We start from the raw sequence: 24529 nt of genomic DNA, 5'->3' as shown, positions 1-24529 counted from the left end.
AAAGAAAATCTCTCATATTGTATCTCCCTCTCCGCTGCTGGTTGCTCTTTCCCTGTTTCCTTGGAAACATGTCGTGCTTTACGTTTGCCTACGCTTTCGTTATTTTAATCGCATCATGGATCATCTCCCACGCGTGCCTCATGCCCAAGCCAATCCCAGGCATTCCCTTCAACTTCTTCGCTCAATATTTACCATGGGGCGACCTGATAACCCTCGGTCTGCATTATTTCCGCACCGGCGAGGTCTTCCGCTGGCTGTCTCTACAAAGTCTGCACCATGAATCTTCACTCATCCAGCTTTTCCTTCCTTCCTTCTCGACCGTCCGCCCTACGCTCGTCCTGGCTGAATTAAATGCCATCGAAGACATAGTCACGCGACGTATCGGAGAAATCGACAGGGCCGACTTGATGCACACTTGGTTTGGATTGGTGGTGCCGAAAGCGACGATCGGATTGAAGTCGAGCAGTCCTATTTTCAGAGATCAAAGACGACTTTGGAATGTGGTAGTGAGCCCCAAGTTCTTGGACGATGTAGCCGCGCCGTGCTTTGTTAGGGCAGCTACCCAGGTAGCCGACGTCTGGCAGAAGAAAGCAGAGCTTCTGGATTTGAGTCGCGCATTCGATGCGCAAGAGGATGTCAAATTAGCAACACTTGAAGGCATGTGGCAGATGCTTGTCGGATCGAAGCTGGGACTGTTGGCAGCTAGCATGGAAACATTGCATAAACCTCGTCCAATTAAGTATCTGGGAGACGAAATGGCTGTATTCGTACGACCGCAAATGCCAGAATTCTATGGCGTTTTGGGTACACTCTTAATGTGCCTGGACTGGGTGATGCTAGGCTTCAGCTCGAGACTGTATACCTGGGTCTTCTCATACTCAGGTATACTAGGGCGGGCCATGCAAAAAAAAGATACAATCTTGGATGAGTGCATCATTGCATCTCGAAGAAGAGTTGCGGCAGGAGCAGCAGGACGAACATGCGCACTGAGCGAAGCGATCTACAAGGATCTGCGGCTTACTTCAGTGTCAAAAGCTGAACGCGAAGCGGATAGTAATGCAGCTCTTCGAGATGAGTTACTCGAGCTACTCATTACTGGACATGAAACCACTGCATCGTCCATTTGCTGGGCGCTGAAGTATCTCACCGACAACCCGGAAGTACAGGGAAGACTGCGCAACTCTCTCATCGGTGCGTTCGGCTGTGCAAAAGGGACCATTTTGCCTTCGGCGAGAGACCTGACCTCAGTCTCCGTGCCCTATCTAGAAGCAGTGGTCGCGGAGACCTTGCGACTGTCAAACACGGGGCCAGTGTCATTTCGACAAACACTTGTACCTTGCGAGGTACTTGGGCATCAGGTGCCTGCAGGTACTCCGATCGTCCTTGTCACTGCGGGGCCATCACACAGCTCACCATATATGCCTTCAACTTTCCGCGATGGAGACGAGAAGGCGTGTCGAGCTACATACCCGCGTGAGCGAGTTTACCTACCACGGTCAAGTCATGACAGTCATGACACCCCCTTCCACGATCACAACGTTTTCGCACCAGAGCGATGGTTGCTGAGCGGCAAATTTGACGCCAACTCCGTACGTATGCTCCCATTTTCCGCCGGGTCGCGCGGTTGCTTTGGAAAGAAGATAGCTTTGTTGGAACTCCGGATCGTGATAGCTGTATTGGTCTTACGATTCGAGTTCCCGCGACTACCTGAACACCTGAGTGGGTACGAGGCGCAAGATGGGCTGACGTCGCGACCTCAAAAGTGCCGCGTTAGTCCGAGAGCTTGGAGATAACGCAATTGTCACTTCGATGCAACAACGAGCTATTTGTTGCCAATGTCCACAGTATCCAGCACCGGTTTTTTCATTTGCTCAGCATGACTTGGAAAGGATTAGGGAGAATGTGTGAAGAGGCTTAGTGCGATACGTTAGTCCTGGAATCGGTGCTGCTCAGGGGTTTCGACACCTCAAAATCTGGGTCCCCTCTAGGCCTCCGTACCACCATCTCACGCCATCGCCTCAGCTATCGAAGGCTCCGTGAAATGCACTGCTGCTTATTGGAAGTGTGTTTCAAACCCCTTATCATAGTTTGTGGCGCACTCAAAGTGTTGCAGCAGTCACACCGACTTCCCCCATGCCAAGGCTGCTGTCGCGAGAATCTCAAGAGCCACAGAGTAAGCCATTCCATCTGTTCAAGCGTACTGCAGGTTGTCAAATACGACGGAAAGTAAACAAGGGTATCCAGTAGCCCGAAACTACACACATTATCGCCATGCTTCAATCGCGACAGCAAGGCCTGGTGTATAGCTCCAGGCACCCTGGTCGCTTTCCGTCGTAGGTGGGAACCTGCAGTACCTACCACATCCATAGCATGCGACGTGGCAGAGTCGCGACCTTTGTGAGCGACCTCAGCATGCGAATTCTGAGGTCGCATCCGCACCACCTGAACACAGAATCTACAAGCAAGCTGTCCGAAGATGGAAGACAGAAGATTGAGAAGAACAAGCAAATCACTCAAGCTCCCATAATGCCGAGTTTGCAACGGAAGGATGATCACCGCGTGCTCGGCTATTAGCGTCCGGAAATAGTTGAATACAGGACTAGTGAAAGCTTCTTTCCGGCCTCAAACACAAGCGCCCGTGCAGGAACTGTGGCTCCAAGACGATCGATGTTTGGACGCTCAGATGGGACTTCGGTCCGCTTCCTATTGAAACAATTGATCTGCTTCCTCATTTAGCAACAAATGTTTCGTTTCAACAAAACGATAGCACCCCAAACAGTCGTTCCCAGTACTAGTCACTGGAGCAAATGCTCACGGCAGGAGCTTTGCAAACAAACCGCGGACGAGGCTAACATGCATCTACTTGGACAGTAGCATGCACTCAACAACAGTTTATAATATAATAGGATGGAGGCGCACAACGTCCAGGCAGCCAAGTACTGCTCTCGTATGTTCAATATTCTTGGTCGTACGCAAAAAACCCCGCGAGACAATTGTCGCCTAACTGCATGCCGAAGATGATCTACGGTACATCGCTCACCCTTAGCATACTTAGGTAGACTGCGCTTCTGCAGGGTGGATCGAGCTACCCGCCTCACCATCTTTACACCACCTCAGTAGTCTCTCACCAATAACGAGGCAAACTTCGACGCAAGCGGTAAGTGGCCTGAGGTTAGGGTCCGCCCACTGACACGATCCCAGTAGTGCGAAATGACTCGCGCGTCTGCATACTATTCCTATCCATGTTTCGACATTTATTGAGGTGTATAAAGGGAAGTAGGGTTTTCTCTTCAAATCCAACATCATCTGGTCACTGCCATTCGCTATCAAAAGCTCTTGTCAAATCTTCATTCTTTCGTTTTATTGAACTTTCCAAATCGCTCTATACATAATGTATATTCGACACGTACGTCGTCACTGCCCTGGCGGCAGCCAATTTCGCCAATGCATGCGTTTATGCAAACGAATCTTCTCCTATTTACAGCTGCAGCTGTTCCACAGTATCCCACATGGAGGATGAAATTCAGTTCAGGTACCCACACATACAAAGCGAGGAATCATCAGCATGTTTGGCCTGGCTCAACGATATGTTGACCAAAACGAGAGTCAACAAAGGACAAGAGACCTGTCCACCAGTCTGGAAAGAGATCTCAACTGCCCTCACTGCTCAATTTCTGGCAGATGGTCAATGCACAGACGCCGCCCGCGCCGCCATCCGAGCATCCTTCCACGACTGCTTCAATGGTGCTTGCGATGGCTCATTGATTCTTGCCGACGAGTGTTCCCGCTCGGAGAACAGAGGTCTTGAACGACTTTGTGGCAACCTCGGAAGTTTGGCGCAGCAGAAAGAGGTCGGAGTTGCAGACCTCATCCAGTTCGCTGCGGCCCATGCCATCAAGACATGTCCTGGAGGCCCGACAGTACCTGTCAAGATTGGTCGTAAAGACTCGGATCAGGCAAACACGCAGGGTATACTTCCTGGACCTCGTGCAGAGAGTGGTGATCTCATTAAGCTTTTCGGTAAGCAAAGCATGTCTGTTCTGATCAGCAATGACTGACCACATTTCCTAGCATCGAAGGGTTTCTCTCCAATCGATCTCGCTGCTCTTATTGGCGCCCACACAACTGCTAAGCAACGTATCTCCGACCCCGCTCAGGCCGGCGCATCGCTTGACTCAACCGTCGGTACCTGGGATAACAAGTACTACTCGGAGACAAAGAACGGCGGAGCACCTTTCACCCTCCCAGCGGACAAGAGCATTTCGCAAAATCCTATTACCGCGATCCCATTCGGCACCTTCGCCATCAGTAAGGGTGCGTGGGACTTTGCGTTCGTTGCTGCTATGACTAAGATGAGCATGCTGGGCGTGAATGGTGCAGGTCTTGTCGACTGCACAAGCGCGCTGCCTGGCGGTAGCAGGAAGCGTGAGATCAGGAGCAGCAATTTGTTTGATCGATTGAAGTGGTAGGATGTGTTTAGGGTCTCGTCTACAGACTTTGATGAAACTATGTATCATCGCGTAGCATTGGAAGGCGTTTGGGGCCGAGGATACTTTCTTAGCGTTGCGATCCTTCTGGCGTATTTTCTACATTAAAGCTCTGGTCGAGAGTTTTGCTCATTTACTACGATACCAATAATGAATTTCAACAAAACTCCAGCGGCATCAACCCACCGTGTTCAACCTCCCAAAGTTGACTAGCAAAATATCGCATTTGAAGCTATCGCCGAAATTCATCGCAAGAGGCATCGACACGAGATCCTTCAATAGAAAATTGGTGTGTACTTGATACGGTATCTCGAATCCACTACGAGGCCAGGTATCTATCAGGATTCCCAGAATCGGGATTTGTAGCGCTCGAGGCGTGCCAGTTGAATGCCAAGCTGCTGCAGACTTCGCTTTGCGCGATATCTCGTCTGCGGTGCCTTTTTCTCTCACGCCCGGATGATCAAGACACTTCTTCTTTGATGCGCGCTGAGATTTCTCAGCCTGTTCGGTCTTCGCATAGAGCTTCTACTAATCAGCCTGCCGCGCCTTCGTTTCTGGACACTCCCTTCTCTTTGAATCCTTCTCCCTTTCCTTCGCAAGAATCGAGTCCCTCGATTCAGGGCGCGTCCTGTATTCCCTTTGCCATGCCACTTTCTTCAGATGAGAAGTAGTTTTCTGTGCTTAAGGGAACGGCCTAATGCATTCTCGCGCATGATCACGCGTCCTGCCTAAGTCACTGCCATATTAATCGCGGACGGATATGCGCGAGTATCGGCAGCTGCAGCTTCATGTGCGCAGCTCCTAGTAGCGCACTATGGGTCGCGAGCAAGTACAAAATCCCGGCCCTGACCATCGTGCTCAATAACGGGTGTTGGAAGGCTTCACGCAACTCAGTCTAGCTCGTATATCCCAACAGGTTGGTTAACAGGTCGTAGTGCCGTGGTAGTACTAGTTATGCGTACTATGGCTTATGTAAGCCATAAGTAGCTGAGAGTAAAGGTCATGATACCGTAGGTGTAGTAGCGACGTTTTAGGAGCCGTGCTATGGGTTTACAGTCACAAAGTTGTATATTATGCTAAAATCACTTAGGAGCAGCCTTAGTGGTAGGCTTAGGCTAAGGCTATTACCTAAATAGGGAACTACAGTAGTAATACGTGGTCTTGGCAGTACTACAGTCCTACGATCGTGACCCCTATGCGAAGTGTCACCACCGTAAACAATTCGCCCTTGGAGCAACCGTACTGTAAGCTAGTTGGCCCAACAGTAGCCTTAACACGGCATATTAACTGCCATGTATCCTAATAGCTTGAACAAAGACGCTATGGAAGATGAGTTGAACATCTCATTCAGACCCACACAAAACTATGCGTCTTTAGCTGAAGCGACAGTTGGTACAAGGACGAGCTGGATGAACAATATGCAAGTTCGCAAAGTACATGAGATGAGGGAGACCCTTGCGTAGGCCAGGAGGAGAGTGGTTAAGGAATATAAGGTTATGTTGATTGATATGCTAACGTAGCCAGCCGGAATGTCGGGATAGAATATGTACAAAGAATGACGGCCAGTCTACATAACTATCTTGACTCCGTTCTGCGCTGTCATCATGCACTAGTTGGAGAACGATCCACTGGTAGTCCAGTAGACATTGTAGTTGATGTTATGCGCGTCGTAAAATGGACCAAGATTTACAGCCTGGCCATTTGCTGTCGCCGTGAATGCGAGGCTGTCGGTGCTTGTGCGACGCACAGTGTTCAGTGCCAGAGAAGGCATCGAGTTGAGAGCTTGCTGCCCATAGTTGCCGCTTAAGATAACTGGACCAAACGCGACAGCTGCGATGTTAGCGTTGTCGTTCGCAGCCACTGTGCGTAGCTTCATCGGCAGCTTGACAGTGACGATATCGCCAGACTTCCAGTCGCGAGACAGCGTAGCATAGCTCCCAGGGTTGGCGGCAACCCCTGACGCTTGTCTGTTGATGCTGATAGTCGCGCCTGAAGTCCAGGACGGAATGCGAATCTTCATCGCCCAGTTGCCAGTGCCGGTGACTGTCAACGTGGTTGTGTCGCTGGCAGGGAATGTGGTCACTTGTGAGATCTTGACACTGCGCTGCTTCCAGTCTAAAGTAGAAGGTGTAAAAAGGTTCACATAGAGTGCGGAGCTGTCGTAGAAGTAGATCGAGTCCATCAACTTGGTATTGGTCTCCCTGCGTTCATGTGTGAGTCATACAATGTAGCTGAAGTGCTTACGGCTAACTCACAATGCCGTTCCCTGACAACACCAGAAGGAGTTGTAGTCGGTACTCCAGGTGCCGCCGCCCCATGCTGGTCCGATGCCGCGGCGTCCACCAGACTGCAAGCCAGAGTCAGCAATGTCTCATATACTTCTTTTTCACCAGAGCTTACCTTGAGCGGGGTGAAGTAAGTGATGTGGCCATGGTTGTCTGTCGGGTTCTGTGCGCCAAGAAGATGATTGATCAATGCGCGCTCGTAGTAGTCAAAGTACTTCGTGCTTGACGGGTCTGTAGTCCATAGATCTCTTGTAAGCTTCAGCATGTTGTATGTGTTGCATTGCTCAGCTGTATCGTTTGTGAGGAAGTTCGAGATCTGGTTCGGCGGTCGGAAGTGCTCGGCCTGGCTGTTACCGCCAATGGCATATGTGTGAGCGTTGATGGTGAAGTCCCAAGCGTTCTTCGCGATGTCAAGATAGCGTTTAGTGCCAGTAGACTTGTATTCCCGGGCTGCACCGATCCATTTAGGGACTTGAGTGTTGGCATGGTTACCGCTTAGGCGATCTTGATTGTTTGCAAGAGGATCGAATTGGCTTGCATGGTCGAAGCGCTGGGCAACAGTGAGCCACTGCTGGTTTCCAGTAAGTTGATAGATGGCTGCCAGGACATCGTTCATGCCTCCAAATTCCGTCCCGAGCATGGTCTGCATCTGAGACGAGCTCAATTTCTTGGTGCGTCCATCGACCCAGCCAGCAAGCGCCAGCAAGACATCGCGAGCTTTGGTGTCGCCGATGATCCTCCAGGCATCGAGCAGACCAGCCATTGTCTTATGTACTGCATAGTACGGGACGTTTCCACCCTTCAACTGGCCCGCCTCCAGCGCTACGAATTCTGATTCTGGGAAGCCTGATAGATACCCAGTGCTGAATTGAGCGGCACCATTATTGGCCTGGCATTTGGCTAGTTCTTGTACGAAGTAGCTAGCGCGGTTCTTGCACTCGTTGTCACGTAAAGTTGCGTAGCAATGAACCCAAGCGGTAAGGTAGTGCCCTTGGGCGTGCGAGCGGAAAGGGAAGTTGGGGGCGTCCCATCCTCCGTTCGGCTGCGCACCGTTGGTCGACAACTTATGTGTCGCTCTGAAGTTATACAGTAGTCGATCAACATTTACAGCCTTGAGATAGTTGAGTGTCCTGTTCTCGTTGTCTTTCCATCGACTATTGCTCAGTGAGACCTGGCTTAGATCGAATTCGTACGCGGAGGTTCCGACTTCTGGTACAGCGAGGGAAGGGATTGTTTGAGCAATCGCTGGGGAGACTGCCAAAAGGCATCCAGTAAGGAGAGTTATAGACAGCATGGCGCAATGCTGCTACCGGAAGTAGTCCGTGGATGCTAATAAAGCAAATGAAATGACGATGCGGAACGATGGTAGCACGACCAGAAGATCCGGCGATATGCCTCCCTTTATACGTTACATCTTGTGTCCTCGAAGGAATGGTCCGAGAGACCTGCCAACTTACAACTGAATTGTTCGACCCTTACCCGACATTAGGAAGAACTCCGGGTGCCTGTAGCGTCGTACTCATTGGTGGTAAATAGTCTCGGGCATCGCGTGAATTGTCTTGATTAGGGTTACCTTGCTTAACTTTGTACGAAGAACACCATCGTAAAAAATACGGTGTTGAACGATAATGTTGACCACGAGGTTGAATTGAGGCTATCCATGCAAGGATGATGCTGGATACAACCCCGCCAAATGAAGTAAGGACGGCGAACACAGCAACTTGAAGCGTTCAGCTAGAGGTTTCCAATGTGATGCGCAACGGAACAACTGAGACCCATGCTCAAGATCCGCGAATTGCGGCCGTGCAACGATATTGTCCTTGTCAAGGATAAAGGCCAAGTGGCGGGGGAAAGCTTGATGTTCTAGCGAGTGCCCAAGCGGGAGCATGATTGTTCCAATTGCACCAATGACAATTCGGACGAATTGGTCTTTTATATGAATTGGCAAATTGCGGGGGCGCGATTCATTCACGGGACCGAAAAGATGCTGGGTTTCCGCGCATCCAAATCGACACCCTCGCTTTCGCGTTGCAGCTCTCGCATCCGGCTACCTTCCCTCTCTGCGAGTGGACCGGTCGGGCATCGCCTCATTTCTTTTCCGGTCGTTGTTCGTTGTGCAGGTTCATGCGAGCATCCGATCCGTACTGAAATCATGCGACGACTTTACTATTATAGAGTGCTCGGCTTTGGAGTGCGACAGAATTGAATGCTTGCCAGTGCAAACGGCGGAAGTATCTTACAAAACCATCATTATGGTAGAACCGATGAGTCCTATGAGCAAGCACGAGACGCCTGGTCTGAGTATTATGACGCCTGCCAGGTGCATTGCTCTGGAATCGAAGATCACGCTACGATTCACAACTCCACGAGTTCTTGCGCCTCGTCTGATCGTGTCAAGTTCACGCGGAAAGCACTGAGCTCAACTTCTGCAAACTTTCCCTCCTCCTCGGCATTCCAGAAAACAAGCTCATTGAGACTCGTACCGGCGTAGACTTCACCATCGATGTTGGCGATGCAATAGTCGTCCCAGATGCTTCCTTCGCCGACAGTCCTCTCATAGGAATGAACGATGCGCCAGTTTTCTCCTTGCTTTTTCTGCTCGTCCTGGTACTGCAGCGTCGGAACGACTTGTATGTATTGACGAGGAGAAGTTTTGAAGGCGCCTTCCAAGGCGTCCGTGCCATTAGCGATGAGTCGCTCCACAACAAGACCACGCTCATCAGCCACGAGCGTTATGGTGGAGTTGAGAGTCTGGTTGGTTGATGTGTAGGTACCCGTATAACGCTCTTCAAGCTGACGGATTGCAATCTCTTCAGCAGCGCGAACAATGGTCGCTCCTACAGCATCTTGAACTTTTGATAACATTTCATATTCGCCTGCGATGAGGATGGTGCAGGCGAGATCATACTCAGGAACTACAGCTATTACGGAAAAGTAGCCTGGCAAACCTCCTCCCTTGGTGATGAAGCGAACGGTCCTCCTGGAGTTCTTCAGCACACGGTCTGTATGGAGTATTTCCCAGGGCATGCCGTAGAATGAATGGAGACCCTCCGAAGGTGAAACAGGATTGAGCCAATTCACGCCGGTCACGATGTCGTTGTAGTGTGTCAAGACATAGCGAAGGTACTTGGACATATCGTTTGTGGATGTGTAAATGCCGCCTGTTGGGTTTTGAATACCTTCATCGACATCCCAGAAGTGTGGATCCAAGGGTATCACACCGGCGCTGTCCGGTGGTAATGACAAGGTGCTCTTCGACATGTCCAATGGCTTGAAGATGGCGTCTTCGATGTAGGTTTCGTACGTCTTGTTCGACACTCGCGATAGAACAAGACCGAGCAAGTCGAAAGCTAGATTGGAATACGTTGATTTTTTGTTTGGTGCAAAGAGCGGATGCTTCGACTTGAGAGCATGGAGTAGATCTGTAAAAGGTCAGCTACAAGTCTGCTGCGACCGCCCACATTCTCACCCCGTGCGTGACATGGCTTCTCGTAGTTCTTCGAATACTCATCGCAGTCGATGAGACCCTCCCGTGATAAAGGCGGTAACCCTATGTCAAGGGGGTCGGGTAACCCATTTTGGTTGTGGTTGATGAAATCGCTTTGCGCAACTGAAGGAAATCAGCCTACCTGTTTCAGTGAAGCATTTGAGGAAGGCATTAGTACACTCGCGTGGTATGCCGCTCAGCTGGCTCGCAAGAGACCGCAAGGTAATGTCCTTCCATGCTATATTGCCTTCTCGGTCCTCCTTCAGCTCCTTTATGTATTTGTCTACGGGATCGTCGAGACTGAGATTGCCCGCCTTGTGTTGGTATAGTATGCCGAGGACAGTGAAGGTCTTCGTTATGGATGCGATGCGGTATAATGCATCGCCGTTTACTTCGGGTATGCTAGGGCGAGACGCGTTCCGTTCACGCGCGGTGTGGTGCTTGGCCCACAGCGATTCTTTCGAAGACGTGATTTCTACGGAGAACGAGGTTGCTACGAATTCGGGAGCAGCAATTGCTGACTCGAGATCCGTATCGATTGTAGCAAATGCATGCTTCAGGACTGCATCGTTGGGGTCCAAATCAGGCAGGGGGTGAGCAATGGAAGCTTCATGGCACACGGCACCGGCTCCGGCAGCGAGCAGAAAGATATACAGAAGCACCATGGTGGGTACCGAAGCTTGAGGCAACTACATGGTGGAGTTGTTATAAAGCCATGTTGTGGATCAGGCACCAACGCGCATCATTGCGGCACGGCGCGTAAGCTGACGTCGGGGCTCGGGCCATGTCAGGGCTCAAAGACCCTTCCCCAAAGCAACCCTTCTATCAATTCTTGATTGCATCAATATTTTCCTCTTGTGATGAGAAAGTGATAAGCTATTGAACGCATAATTAATCGATGTTTCAAAGTGGTATAGTGTAGCGTAATTAGCTTTAATGCTTCGTAGTTAACTACTTTGAACGCGTCTGCATTGGCGGCATCCTCCGTTATGACCACATACCGATTTAGAAGTGCCGCTAGGTCTAGTGTCCTTCGCAGGGTAGAGGTCAAAGTTAAGGTGCTGCATCCTTCAGGGCCACCATATCCAATGGCAACCACATCTCGCCCTTCTTCTCGCCCCATGCCTCCCACAAACTGTCGAGCCTCGCAAACTCTACTCCACTCATGTCTTCATGCTGCCCCATCATCCTGTGGGCCCACCCATCCCTCTCATCTGCCACCATGATCACACCTCCATGCCAGTCTCCGAATGCGTTCCACGGCGCCTCACCGTTCGCAAAATTGATCCAGAGTTCTGCATGCTTGTCGCTGATTCTCTTGAGATGTTTGTAGGGGAATCGGAATTGCATGGTACGGAAGATGAAGTACACATCGCCCCAGTGGTGGGCCTGTTGGTAGAAGGGCGCGGTGGGGAAGGGGTTACCGACGTCGAAAATGTAGCGATAGATATTCTTCTTAGTCTCCCTGGTAATGTGTTTCGTGAATGCATGTATAGGTGCTAGGCATGTCGAGTCAGTTTCCTATATTCAAAATGGGTTTGTAGTTGACTTACCGTCGAACACTATGTCGCCGAACCAACGCATTGCTGATGTGAGGAAGAGGTTCTGGTCCATGTCTAGCGTCACATGGTATGCTTCCATAATCTTTCGTGCAGCATTGCCGCTTAATGCCAGCTTCAGATGCTCGTAGAAAGTCGTTGGTGTCAAAGAGTTTGCGATATCGATACATGCCTGTCCTTCGAATCCCGTGTTGCCTACAATCATGTTGTCTACCCATTCACACCTGCCAAGCAATTCATGTACATTGTCCCAGGCAATCTTCGAGCGGAAAAAAGATAGGTCTTGAACTGGTGACCAGGAATTGCCCTTAGCATACCAGGCATCACTTGCAGAGACGATGTCTTGGACATCGAACGCTCGAAGCCTCTCGAGCGCAACCTCACCGGTCTCTTCGATGCCCAAGTTCTCACAGACCCTCGCGAAGGCTGTCGCAGCCTTGTCCTCTGAAACAGGACACAGCATCGGCCCCATGACTCCGGACATGATGATAACACGATTGAAAAGCGGTCCAGTTGATGATCGAGGTGATAGCATGTGGCAGCATATTGAGTAGCCTCCCGCACTTTCTCCAAATAGCGTGATGCGACTCTTGTCACCACCAAAGCCACCGATGAAGTTTTGTATCCAGAGTAACGCGTTACGTTGATCCTTAAGACCAAAGTTCTTTTCGCCGTCTGGTGTGGCCATAAAGCCCAGCGCTCCAAGTCGATATTGTACTGAAGTCGTAATGACCGGTTTCTTGAGATTTATAGCGTGCTGGACCATGGGTGCCGTGTTGTGCTGCGCATCTAGTTTCCCAAGCACGAACGCCCCGCCATGCACGTAAGTCATTACTGGAAGTTTACCCATTGTGGCTCTCAAGTGTACTTTGGGCACGTTGACATCCAGTATCAAGCAGTCGGACTCGCTTGCTTCAATAGTATCTTGGCCCGGGTATAGACCGCCACTGTGAATATCATCCATTCCGAAGGAATGCGGACTCGCATAGCCCTGCTTTGTGAAGTCTCGAGAAAGCTCGTCGAAACTCTCCCGAAGCACGGATTGCTTGAAGCGCCCGGGCAGTATTGCGTAAGGCACAGCTCGAAATCGTACAACATCTGGGGTATCTGGAGTGACTATGCCAGTCATCGAGCCAAGCGTTGGATGCTCGAACAAAAATGTTTCTGCTCCATCGCTGGAAAGTGACGCAGTCATCATGTACGCTGATTGAAGGATGAATCAGGACCTGCAATAGTTGCATGTACTTCGATGCTTAGAATGGTCTGCACATGAAGCTGGAACTGCTCAAGAGGAAAGCGGAAGCTTGACTAGTATCAGACGAGGGTTTGATAGTATTGGAAATAAAAGCGTGGGGCAGAAGTTGCCCAGGTGACGACAGAGAAAAAGATACACAAACTGAGTTGGACCGGTGGCTATTGTTGACGATCACTTTGCTCCAATATTGAAGGATCATCCAATCAACGAAGCAGCCCTTCCTGGAGAGTTCAACCCAGCCAGTGAATCTAAATAGTGAACTGGAGATCATAGGCATGTCTTTAGCAGGGTGATGGAGGGTGAAGTCAGGGGTTCCGCTCGAGCTGCGCCCAACTTGAGACCGCTAATCATTCTTGAGTAAAGCATAGAATCAGCAACTCTCATTTTGCTTATTGGAAGGAGATGAGGAAGGCGCGCGCATGATGTTTGTGTTGAGCTGCGGGCAATGAGATGAACAGGCGGAAATGTTGTCCCGGCTCGTCACTTGATTCCTTATCTTATCGTCGGACGCGACACCCCCATCTTTGCTGCATGTTCCTTCCCACCTATACACCTGCAATGCGGCCATCTTCTTTAGAATGGTCGAATGCTGTACGAGATCCGGAATGTCTTATCGCAGATGCAACTGGTCATCTCCATTATGGCGGCGTTCACCGTGCCGAAGCTTGCCCTGATCTGCATTGAGACGGACTGGCGTGAGCCCTTCTCGAAGTCTGTTGAAGTGCGAAAGCTTCATGTCGCTGTATTTCATGCATTATGAATACCTCAAACACCACAGTTGAGCAAGTTGACGTTCTAGTAGTTGGTGGGGGTCCTGTTGGTACGTAATTCCACACAGCAAAATATACCATACACCAGCTCTAATACGACTAGGTCTCATAATTGCCTATCAACTGGCTCGCAACCTCCCTCGTTCTACCCACAAGATCAAAATCATCGAGAAGTACCCGAAATCTTCTCAGGACCAATATGGCCGCGCCATCACACTCTTCCCGCGCAGCTCGGAAATGCTTGACCAACTGGGTCTTGCCGAACAGCTCGCGCAACAATGTTTCGCTTGTCGACAGACTGTAAATTATGACAAGAATGGGAAAGAAGTACCAGGTCGAGGCTGGAGCTTCATGGAAGATATGAAGGATACGAAGTGGGACTTTGCGCTAGTTCTGAGGCAGAAATACCAGGAGGAAATATTCAGACGGGCGCTGAAGAGGCAGGGCGTTCAGCTTGACGCGCCATATGCTCTTGTCGATATCCAAATTCTTGATGACATTTCTCCGGGCGGCTTAAAGATAGTCGCAACCATTGAGCATCAAGTTACAAAAGCCAGGAGCATTGTCAAGTGTAGATATCTTGTAGGTGCAGATGGCGGGAAGTCTTTCGTCCGACGAGCGATGAATATTCCTTTCGAAGGCTCCTCAAGTGAAGACAAGTGGGTGCGCATTGATGGCGTGGTCGAGACCGATATGCCAAAACCACGTTCTTATGCGGCAATCGAATCTCCAACACATGGAAATGTGCTGTGGGCCGCTCTCGATCACGGCGCGACTCGCATCGGATTCGCATTCACGGCAGAGCGACAGAAAACATATGAGGCGTTTGATGAGAGAGCTGCAGTTAATGAGGCGATCGCCTCTGTTAAGCCATTCTCTATCAAGTTCAACACGGTCGACTGGTGGACTATCTACGTTGTCGGGCAGCGCATCGCCCGTTCTTTTTACGTTAATGACTGCATCTTCCTAGCGGGCGACGCCTGCCACAACCATAGTTCTGGCGCTGCGCAAGGACTTAACACGGGATTGCATGACGCTGTCAATCTGGGCTGGAAGTTGTCGCTCGTTCTTCAAGGCGTCGCGAAATCACATCTTCTGCATACATACCAATCGGAGCGACAACCAAATGTGGAAAGACTTATCAACTATGACAAGGATATCTCGCGACTTATGACGATGCAACTACCGGAGAACTGGACTGGCGATCCCGATGCCAACCCGAATGAAGTTCTCGGAGTGGTCATGAAGGAAGCCGCGGCTTTTAGCAGTGGACTGGGCATATACTACGAATCGGACACTTACCTCAATATCGGACAAAGCTCAGGCTTGTCGTCGATCCAGGCAGGTCAGCGAGCGCCCGATATACCGCTGCAGAAACCGGCGACATTCGAAGCTACGAGACTCCAAACAGAAACGCCAAATCATGCGACCTTTCACATTGCTTTATTCGCTGGCGAGGTTGTTCAGACGAAGTCGTCACTTGCTGCTTTCGCCAAAGCTGTTTCGCGTGTCGGGTGGCTTTTTGACGTCAATTTGCCAATCCGGTGGCTGTCTATTCTCGCGGAGCCTGGAGGTTCTTCTGCGTTTGAGACGCTGGAGGGCATGCCGTTTGGTAAAGTGTTCTACGATGGGGATTGCAGTGCACACAAGCGGTATGATATCGATGTTAAGAAAGGCGCAGTATTTGTACTCAGACCTGACGGCTGGGTTGGCACGGTCGTAGAGATAGATGGAAATGCAGCTGGTAAGTTGGAGAAGTACTTCAGTAGATTCATGGTGGGTTTAGAACGCCCGCTTGAAGCGAAGCTGTAAACTTCAATCTGATTCTCTGGCGGATTCAAGCAATTATAATTACAGCGGCAGTTGCCACTCGCCCTCCAATCTCGGCTTCGCAAGATCACTCTGTTCCCTATTCACGAACTTCCCATGTCCTTTCTCGCCCAAAAGTCCTCCATGATCTCGATCCCACACTATCCTGCCTCTCAACACGGTATATCTCGGCCACTGCTTCAATAACCGCCCTTCGAATGGCGTGTAATCAACGTCATGATGCAGCATATCATTCGTCAACTCAAACTCCTTCATCTTACCCTCAGGGTACCATATGTTGATATCCGCATCACTTCCCTCTTGTATCGCACCCTTCTTTGGCCAAAGCCCGTACAACTTCGCGGGGTTTGCGCTCGTCACTTCTACAAACTTTGTCAACTGCAGGCGTCCAGCGCTCATGACTAGAGACAGACGCGTTTCAATCCCTGGGCACCCATTCGGAATGTATTTGAAATGCCCATTTGGAAATTCTTCGCTGATACTCGACTTCTTCCCTGTTTCCGCATCATCGTAGCGAAACGGACAGTGATCCGACGACAAAATCGTGAACGTCCCGTCGGCCAGTCCGGTCCAGATGGCGTCACAGTCGGCTTCGGATTCTCGGGGCGGAGGGGAACACACGCATTTCGCGCCTTCGAAGCCAGGGGCGTCGAGATGCTTCTTAGTGAGGAAAAGATACTGCGGACACGTCTCTGCAAAGATAGGAAGCCCGCGATCTTTTGCCGCTTTGATGTGTGTAGTAGCCTGCGGCGTGGAGACGTGTACGATGAGTATGGGTGTGTCCATGAATTCGCTCAGAGATATGGCGCGATAGGTGGCTTCGATTTCTGCGATGGGTGGATGACTGGGGCCATGATACTTTGGCTCATATAGCTTACGCTTTTCGAGTTGTGTGGTCATCCAATTGATTACATGGTTGTTCTCGGCGTGGATCATGGTCGTGATGCCTTGTTTGCGGGCTTCCATGAGGACGTCGAGGATTTGACCGTCGTGGAGCTGAAGCGCTTCGTAGGTCATGTAGATCTTCAGACTGGAAATGCCCTCTTCGCGGAGGGTCTTGAATTCTGACAGTGCTTTTTCTGATGGATTGCCTACGAGCAGATGGAAGGAGTAGTCGATGTAGCAATTGTCCTTTGCGCGTGCGTGCGTCGCGGCGAGGGTGTCAAGGAGGGTATCCTCACTTTTCTTCTGGGGAGCGAAGGTAACCATGGTTGTTGTACCGCCACACACTGCGCTGCGAGATCCAGTTTCATAGTTGTCCGCTGTTGAACCTTTCCCAAACAGAGGTGGCTCTTGAAGATGGACGTGGGCATCGACTCCTCCTGGCATCACATACCCGCCCTCAGCATCAATAGTCTTTGCGGCTTTGACATCGTTCAAACCTCCCCTCGATACTATATTTGCGATCTTCTCATCTTTGATCGCTATATCCCACTCTTGAATCTCGGTGTCTGTCACGACAATTCCATTAACGATGACAAGGTCATATTCGGTAGCCATATCTTTGTAATGTATCTCGAAACTCGAGATGGTATTGGTCTCTTCTACCAGCGCCTAACGTATGTTTGACTGTCATGTTCTTCGTAGTCGTCGTGGAGTTGAAGGAGCGCCTAGGCTCGGTTGGTTGGCACCTTCCTATCACGACCCCTCAATCGCGCCCCGCATGCGAACCTCATGGCGTCGTTCTTCGCTGCTTATCAACCTCCACATGAATCCGCATATGGCCCGATAGAAGGATACTAGGGCTCATCAGTCATGACCATCAGTAATGCAACCAAATCTTATCGACGCTTTGGCCGACGGGAAACACGTCATTCATGTGTGTCCGTAGTGAACGCCATTGTGTTCCCGTGCAGCTTTTTTGACCCGCGGGAACTTAGGCACCTGTACTAAGCACAATGGCATTGCCGAAGCTGATTATCAACGGCGATAGACTGAACAGCACTCTCCAGAGTACCTGCTCGCAATGGGGAGCATTGTCGACAGGCACTGGTATGTGCCGCCTCAGCCTAACCGCAGAGGATAAGGAAGTTCGAGACTGGCTGGTAGAAGAATGTCGCGACTTGGGCTGCGATATCAAGATCGACCAAATGGGAAATGTGTTCGCTACGCGTCCAGGCGCGGCGAAGGATCGTAATCCAATTGCTATGGGCAGCCACATGGATACACAACCCGCTGGTGGACGGTATGCATAGTACCTGCTTAGGTGTCCATAACCACAGTTGCGCTGATAGCCATTCCAGATACGACGGTATCCTCGGTGTCCAGGCAGCTCTCGAAGTCCTCCGTACGCTTCATGAGAACCACATTGAAACGCATTGCCCAATTGCGCTCATCGACTGGACAAATGAAGAAGGAGCGCGGTTCCCAGGTGCAATGATGGCCAGCGGCGTGTGGAGTACAAAGAGTAGCACACCACTCGAGGCATGCTGGAATCTACAAGACAAAGAGGGTGTGTGCATGAAAGATGCTCTAAAGCAAATTGGTTACCTCGGAGATACACCATGCGATTACCGCGCAAACAGTCTGGAGTGTCATTTTGAATTGCACATCGAGCAAGGGCCAGTATTGGAAGAGGAGGGTAAGAGCGTTGGTATTGTCACGTCCGTGCAAAGTATGAAGTGGTTCAGCATCCGTGTCGAGGGCGTGGAGGGTCATTCGGGAACGACTCCCATGGCCCGCCGCGCAGATGCCTTGGTAACGGCATCGCGTCTCATTACAGCCGTACGTGATTCTGCACTCAGCACGAAGCTAGGCGTTGCCACTGTCGGTGTGATTGGTAGCGACACTTCGAGCCAGGCGACCATTCCCGCTGGAGTGACCTTTATCATCGACATTCGCTGCTCAACAGATGAGATGGTAGAACAGCTTGCGACACAAACATTTGCAGCCTTTGATGGAATTATTGCGGATGAGTCTAACGGCACGGCATACAAAATTGAACGTTCCTGGGGCCTGCCCGAAAGTCAGTTCCATCCACAATGCATCGAGGCAGTGCGCGATGCTGCAACTCGCCAAGTCGGCGAAGACCAAGTCATAGAGATGAAGAGCAAAGCAGGACATGACAGTGCATGGTCGGCGCGAGTCTGTCCAACCAGTATGATCTTTGTTCCAAGCAAAGATGGAATCAGTCATAACCCGTACGAATATACCAGTCCAGAACACTGTGCGCTAGGAGCGCAGGTCCTATTGGATGCCGTATTGTACTACGATGAGAAAGTCAAAAGTGGAGATTATTGAGCCTCAGCTTTCAGGTCCGCTTCTACAAGGAGCCGCAGCCCACGCGCCTTCTTTGTCTTCTCTGAGCTTCTAGCTTACCAAGATCGTCGACAACGCATCGGCAAAGGCTACCGGGTATGGGATATCGACGATGAAAAATCCCACCTGCCGGATGTGGCTTTACGAAATCCCGGAAATCCGATTTGTGAGAAAGCATGGCGACTGAAATTATATGAGATCCAATATACTCTGATCATCCTGGAAACCTGCGAACTCAATCATGACGTTTAGTTACGCAGCTTCGGTCTATCAACCCAAACAGAACCTCGTCTCCGACAATACTATAGTATTACTTTTCTCGCTTGTGGTTTTGTGGAGTTGCAATTCGCTGTCGACAAAGTCGTTGTTTGAAGCTGATTAATATAGTGGGCCCCGGCTATAATGCGAGGATGTCGGGTGATTCATGTGACTACAACGAAACACACCACGAAAATCAACTTGTTCCTTTCTCTGGTTTGGAGCCAACGTCTCATTGTAGTGGGTATGCGTCGGCTGGCTTGGGCGTCTGGTCTATGAAGCACCCAGCCTTGACAAGAATCTCTTCATTTTCAAGCAACTGCAGTGTCCCACACAAAATTTCGGCTAGAGCATGACAGCAGATTTGTTAACCCACCCTCATATTAGCAGGCAGCACTGCATGCAGAACGATGCCATGTGACTCCCGAACCAGCCATGAGTGCCGTGTCTTAAACGGTAAATCCTGGGGTATGCATGACAGGGTTTCTGCCAATCACGTCGAGGAATGCACGCGATGGACTTTGCGCTAAGAAAGCTTGACTACGGTTTCGCAATCTATCTAAGTGAAGAGGCGACTCGTCCCACCCTATACCTCGTTGCGACCATGGAAATGGCGATCCCGTGGTAGTACGGGCCGGAAGAGCACGGTCGGTGTTAGATTGAACATACACAAACTGGGCCATGCGTACATAGGTAAGAACAGAATAAAAGCTAGGACAGGCCGCTTGAAAACACGACATCCAGAACAGCAACGATTTACTTCGATCTTACTCTCACTTCTCTTCAATTATAACTCTACAAGTCGACAAAATGAAGTCTGGTCTTGTTCTCCTCGCTACTGTGGCATCTGTCTCCGCCCACTCAACATGGCAACAACTCTGGGTCGGCTCTGACGATAAGGCTGGAACCTGTGTTCGCACAGTCAAGGACAACTCTCCCATCGCTAGTCTGACTTCTACCGACATGTTCTGTGGCCGCGGACCTGCTACATCGTCTGGTGTGTGCGAGGTCGCTGGTACGTACACTTCATTCCTAAACACATATCAGCAGCATCACACTAACGCATCACACAGCCGGCGGCTCGCTCACTGTCGAGATGCATGCCCAGCCCGGTGACCGCAAGTGCACCCAGCCCGCCATCGGCGGTGCCCACTACGGACCCGTTCTCGTCTACATGGCCAAGGTCGCCGACGCAAAGACCGCCACCTCCGGCTCTTTCTTCAAGGTCGCAGAGGACGGCTACTCTGGCACCACAGCATCATGGGGAACCGAAATCCTCAACGCCAACTGCGGAAAGCGCGCGTTCACCGTCCCCAAGAACATCGCTTCTGGTGACTACCTTGTCCGTGCTGAGGCACTTGCCCTACACGCCGGTGTGGGGCAGCCCCAGCCTTACGTCTCCTGCTTCCAGGTCAAGGTCACCGGTGGAGGCAGCGCGAACCCTGCTGGTGTTTCGTTCCCTGGTGCGTACAAGCTCAGCGACGGACTCTTCACAAAGGCCATCTACGACTCGAGCTTCAAGTACGTCAGCCCCGGCCCAGCTGTCTACTCTGGTTAAAGAACGGGTTGCCCGTTGGAATGTGTTGCTTTTGCCTGTGGTTGCTTCTGCACCTGGCTTGGAAGTGAGGGTTTTGTAAGGGCTTGAGGTCCTACCTTCTTTGTAGATACTTTACACTTTATGAATTACATTAGCTATAGTACGTTGAACCTTATCCTCGTGAATGATTATGTACTATGCTTCGTTCTTCTTCGCCGGTTGAACAAAGTAATTTGCTAACGTATTCTTCTGCACTTTCTTGTCCTCCTTCTTCTCCTTCTCTTCCTTCTTGATCCTCTCCGCCTCTCCAATGCCCATCAGCTTCTTGAACTCTTCCCACTCAGCCTTTCCGACTATACCGCCACTAGCCTCTTTGTGACCTCTAGCAAAACTGTCACCAAGTCTCTTCCTCAAATCGCCATCACCTACGACTATACTCTCAAGCTTTTTGATGATATCAACCTTCTCAACCCCTTCTCTTGCTCTTGCGATCTTCGCAACACGACACGAAAAATTGACCTTGTCGGGTAGATATCCTTCGTTTGCACACATGACTATTTCGAGTTTGTTTGACCTAAGATGCCCGCTCCACCGCGTTGCGATGACGGGATGAATCTGGGCTTTCGAGCTAATGGTCAGAAGCGCAATACTTCCATCTGCAGAGAAGTTCGGTGGCGTATGCGTGCACCTTTCTGTCTCTTGTCGCACTTCGAAACTAGCTTCATGTAGCTTTTCATTCTTGGTTATCTCTGAGGGTGATATTGCGGCAATAACGGCGTCCCATGCATCTTTTACGTTGTAAGCAGCGGATCGTCGAGGCGCGTTGACGAGTGCGACGGCGTCGTTCACGGTTTTCTTAGGATGTTGTTTGAAGGTCTGGGCCATATCCGGGAACGGAGGTTGCCATTTTATAGTGCTTCCAAGATCGCCATGGGTTCCCAGAGCACAGAGCCACGAGATTTTATCACTGAGGTCGGCATGAAGGGGGAGGCAAATGTGGTACGTCAAAAGTGCACTGGTAGCGACGGGTGGGCAGTCGTGTGCTGTTACGTAGTCTGCACCGTCGGGGAAGCCGCACTCGTCGGCAAAGTGATGGTCGATGACGAGGCATGTGTGCGGTGCTGGTGTCAGGGGTGGCGTGTTTCGCGATCCCTGATCTAAGACGAAGATGAAAGTTGGAGAGACTGCAGAAATGGCGTCTGCAGTGGATTCATCATGAATGTTAGCCCCTTTGGAGGGAAAGTAGACTGAGATCATAGAGGGCGAGAGTCCGAGGGTAGTCAAAGTATGGTGTAATATACTGCCGGAAGAGAGACCATCCGCATCTTTGTCCGGAAGTATGAGGGTTTGTTTTCCAGATCGAGCACTGCAAAACGTAAGTCCGTTGCCATATTGATGGAAATCAAGGAAGGCAAACCATTCTTTGATGATCTCCCTTGCCCTGTCAATTTGCTCTGCTCGAGCAGGCCACACATTCTCTCCAGACTCATCTTGCCTCGATGGTGTGAGATGGTACTCCGGGACAACGATTTTGGGCTTTTTTGTCTTTGGGGGAGATACTGATTGCTCCGCCTTGCGTTTTGCTGGGCTCATCTTAGCCGTAAAGGCATGCAGCTTACGGCACGGATACGGCAAGACAGGAGCAGGGTACAATTTGCGGCTGTAAGACGTGGTGGTTCTTGGGAAAGGTAGCCTTTGTAAGCGTATGATTATGTTCATGCCAAATGCTATAATACGTCGCTCATATGCATGGAGTGCAAGGAATGAACTTGGGGTAGATGCATGGTAGCGTGCACAGGCAAATCGATGACGTCGTCGCACGCTAATATTCTTTGGCGTCGTAAAGGACATTAGAAAACCCTGACGGCGCTTCGTTGTCCGACATTCTCTTACCACATGTCCAACTCATTTGGAAGGCTGAGGCTCATGATTACTTTGTGAGTGAGAAGCTGACAAGCGATGTGAGGTGCATCCATTTCCCTCGACCTGAACAGTTCGCTAGCCGACGTCAGCGGCCCAAAATGCAGGGTATACTAGTCAACTAGCAGAGCCGCCTTTTAGGCCCTGAGCAGCTAGGTGATGTTCATTCTTTCTTTTGTTGGTTAGTCGTTTGCGCTCTGTTCTCTTTGTTCTTGCTCTGGCTTGTAGCGAGGAACAGTCTCGGATCAAAATACGGGTTTAGAGGCTCTGTATGGGACTGCACAGGAAGAGCTCGACCACTGGATCTCAAAAGCGGACGCTGTGCATCGTGGGGTGCGTCTGCTGGGGCAGCTTTGCCGAGCCACGAGGACCCTGCTCCACGCCAGCACAAGACGGATCGAGCATTACCCTCGCCGACGATGGAGAAGCTGGTCGTGTCTGAGGGAGAGGGAGTAGAAGCGCCAGGATCTTCTCGCCATATCTCGATGCCGTCGAAAATCTCGAGTGCCCTGGCGTGCTGAGCAACTCGGTGGGCTTGTTCCAGATCTGCCACTTCCAGAAGCACAATCTTAGCCTCGACGTCGCGCGCGATATCGAGGAGTCGGGAGTAGAAGGCATCGGCCGTCTGGATGTCGTCTATATGTGGGCTTTGCGGCGGCACCAGCGCCAGCTTCGGCTCGTAGCCTCTCACGGAGCGTGTGGTCGTCTTCCAGTAGTCCGATGGTGATATATACGGCGGATTGGAGATGAGAATGTCCCAAAAGGGTGGCTGGCGGTAATCGTTCATTGCGGCCTTTAGTGAGGGTGCTCCCGTGACTTGGTCTGCGAATGGATCGAGGAGGACGTCTGCCTTCAGCAAATGTATGCGGTCCTGTTTTGTGCCGGCTCTGCTCGCGTCCACGCTTCGCAGGTTGTGACGTGCTAGAGCCAAAGCTTCCTCTGACACATCGACGGCAAGCGCACGCAAGTGGACGTCCTGGCGCGCCGAGTATAGCTCGTGCCGGAACAGGAGGGGGATGCAGCCAGTGCCAGTGCAGAGGTCCAGCAGCCGTAGTTCTGGAGGCAGGCTGGGCGCATCACGTAGGAGATGGACAAGATGCGTGATTGAGGCCGCAGTGTCTTGCCTGTATCGTCGACTTAGCAGTCAGGTCTTGTCGGCTTGTGTCACATGATATCGCTCTCACGCACCTGGGGATCAGCACGCCGGGTCTGCACCGAATCTCCAAGTCTCCAAAATATTCAGTTCCGAGCGTGTACTGCAGCGGCTTCCCCGACGCTCTTTCGCTGACCAGCTGCCTCAGAAGCGCGCCCTTTGCCAGCTCATCACCGCGTGCACGACGCGCTTGCGCGACTCGCTCGACGTGTTCACGCAGCCATCGCAGCTCGCCCTGCGCGGCGGCGAGGTCGCGACAGGGCGCCAGGAGAGCGGGTAGCAGGGGATCTATAGCATACGCTTTGCGGAGGAGCCGTGTCGGAATGCGTGGCATTTGCAGGCTGTTGCAACGGCACTGGCTGCACGTTGATGTTGGTGGGAGGAGACACTAGCGTGCGCGGAGACAAGCCTTGATTTCCCCGCCCGAGCTTCCGACCCACACAGCTCGCCCTAACCATGCACCCCATACTCCTTCCCCGACATACTGACTCAAAGTCCACACAAACGCGCCTCGCGCAAAAGCATTTCCATCTGGGCTTTGCTCGGTATCATGCCGCCGATGCGCGTCTGCGAGAATCACACAGTGGCATCACGGCATTGCGCAGTCGCGTCTTTGAGGGTTTCTATGAGTATTGCAATCGAATTTGGACTTTTGACCGATTCAAGATATCAAACATGGAGTAAGATGGTCGTCGGTCCGAATGGACTTGGACACAAACACATGGACCGC

The 24529-nt window shown here is 51.1% G+C and overlaps 11 protein-coding genes across 11 annotated transcripts; 6 read left to right on the top strand and 5 right to left on the bottom strand.

The window, feature by feature from the left end:
- Positions 1–68: 68 nt before the first annotated feature.
- On the top strand, positions 69–1719 carry SNOG_01155 (hypothetical protein; the record flags this gene model as incomplete). Its single annotated transcript, XM_001791757.1, has 2 exons — positions 69–1589; positions 1672–1719. The coding sequence occupies 2 exons, from the start codon at positions 69–71 to the stop codon at positions 1717–1719; spliced, it is 1569 nt and encodes a 522-aa protein (XP_001791809.1).
- Positions 1720–2271: 552 nt separating this feature from the next.
- SNOG_01154 (hypothetical protein) lies at positions 2272–2574 on the top strand (the record flags this gene model as incomplete). Its single annotated transcript, XM_001791756.1, has 2 exons — positions 2272–2333; positions 2370–2574. The coding sequence occupies 2 exons, from the start codon at positions 2272–2274 to the stop codon at positions 2572–2574; spliced, it is 267 nt and encodes an 88-aa protein (XP_001791808.1).
- Positions 2575–3509: 935 nt separating this feature from the next.
- SNOG_01153 (hypothetical protein) lies at positions 3510–4469 on the top strand (the record flags this gene model as incomplete). Its single annotated transcript, XM_001791755.1, has 2 exons — positions 3510–4020; positions 4072–4469. 2 exons carry the CDS (start codon positions 3510–3512, stop codon positions 4467–4469), a joined length of 909 nt encoding a protein of 302 aa, XP_001791807.1.
- Positions 4470–6096: 1627 nt separating this feature from the next.
- Positions 6097–8066, bottom strand: SNOG_01152 (hypothetical protein; the record flags this gene model as incomplete). Its single annotated transcript, XM_001791754.1, has 3 exons — positions 6097–6688; positions 6743–6834; positions 6888–8066. 3 exons carry the CDS (start codon positions 8064–8066, stop codon positions 6097–6099), a joined length of 1863 nt encoding a protein of 620 aa, XP_001791806.1.
- Positions 8067–9127: 1061 nt separating this feature from the next.
- On the bottom strand, positions 9128–10924 carry SNOG_01151 (hypothetical protein; the record flags this gene model as incomplete). The annotated part of the gene is made up of 3 exons (XM_001791753.1): positions 9128–10194; positions 10242–10322; positions 10402–10924. 3 exons carry the CDS (start codon positions 10922–10924, stop codon positions 9128–9130), a joined length of 1671 nt encoding a protein of 556 aa, XP_001791805.1.
- A 388-nt stretch (positions 10925–11312) lies between these two features.
- On the bottom strand, positions 11313–13016 carry SNOG_01150 (hypothetical protein; the record flags this gene model as incomplete). The annotated part of the gene is made up of 2 exons (XM_001791752.1): positions 11313–11758; positions 11813–13016. 2 exons carry the CDS (start codon positions 13014–13016, stop codon positions 11313–11315), a joined length of 1650 nt encoding a protein of 549 aa, XP_001791804.1.
- Positions 13017–13713: 697 nt separating this feature from the next.
- On the top strand, positions 13714–15721 carry SNOG_01149 (hypothetical protein; the record flags this gene model as incomplete). The annotated part of the gene is made up of 3 exons (XM_001791751.1): positions 13714–13768; positions 13852–13893; positions 13947–15721. 3 exons carry the CDS (start codon positions 13714–13716, stop codon positions 15653–15655), a joined length of 1806 nt encoding a protein of 601 aa, XP_001791803.1. The 3' UTR covers positions 15656–15721.
- Positions 15622–17213, bottom strand: SNOG_01148 (hypothetical protein). The gene has a single exon (XM_001791750.1). The coding sequence runs from the start codon at positions 17171–17173 to the stop codon at positions 15695–15697; it is 1479 nt and encodes a 492-aa protein (XP_001791802.1). The 5' UTR covers positions 17174–17213; the 3' UTR covers positions 15622–15694.
- A 358-nt stretch (positions 17214–17571) lies between these two features.
- Positions 17572–18913, top strand: SNOG_01147 (hypothetical protein; the record flags this gene model as incomplete). The annotated part of the gene is made up of 2 exons (XM_001791749.1): positions 17572–17858; positions 17917–18913. 2 exons carry the CDS (start codon positions 17572–17574, stop codon positions 18911–18913), a joined length of 1284 nt encoding a protein of 427 aa, XP_001791801.1.
- A 1086-nt stretch (positions 18914–19999) lies between these two features.
- SNOG_01146 (hypothetical protein) lies at positions 20000–20747 on the top strand (the record flags this gene model as incomplete). Its single annotated transcript, XM_001791748.1, has 2 exons — positions 20000–20204; positions 20263–20747. 2 exons carry the CDS (start codon positions 20000–20002, stop codon positions 20745–20747), a joined length of 690 nt encoding a protein of 229 aa, XP_001791800.1.
- A 174-nt stretch (positions 20748–20921) lies between these two features.
- Positions 20922–24133, bottom strand: SNOG_01145 (hypothetical protein; the record flags this gene model as incomplete). The annotated part of the gene is made up of 3 exons (XM_001791747.1): positions 20922–22309; positions 22965–23770; positions 23835–24133. The coding sequence occupies 3 exons, from the start codon at positions 24131–24133 to the stop codon at positions 20922–20924; spliced, it is 2493 nt and encodes an 830-aa protein (XP_001791799.1).
- Between the last annotated feature and the right edge of the window lie 396 nt (positions 24134–24529).

Source organism: Parastagonospora nodorum (assembly GCF_000146915.1).
Source record: "Parastagonospora nodorum SN15 chromosome Unknown scaffold_2, whole genome shotgun sequence".
NCBI classification, from domain to species: domain Eukaryota; kingdom Fungi; phylum Ascomycota; class Dothideomycetes; order Pleosporales; family Phaeosphaeriaceae; genus Parastagonospora; species Parastagonospora nodorum.
The sequence above is the reverse complement of the archived record's forward strand: the minus strand, read 5'-3'. Positions and strand labels throughout refer to the sequence as shown.

Bases quoted from the DNA above. Each gene is read 5' to 3' on its own strand.
- SNOG_01148 (XM_001791750.1), bottom strand. From the start codon at position 17,173: ATGGCTACCGAATATGACCTTGTCATCGTTAATGGAATTGTCGTGACA.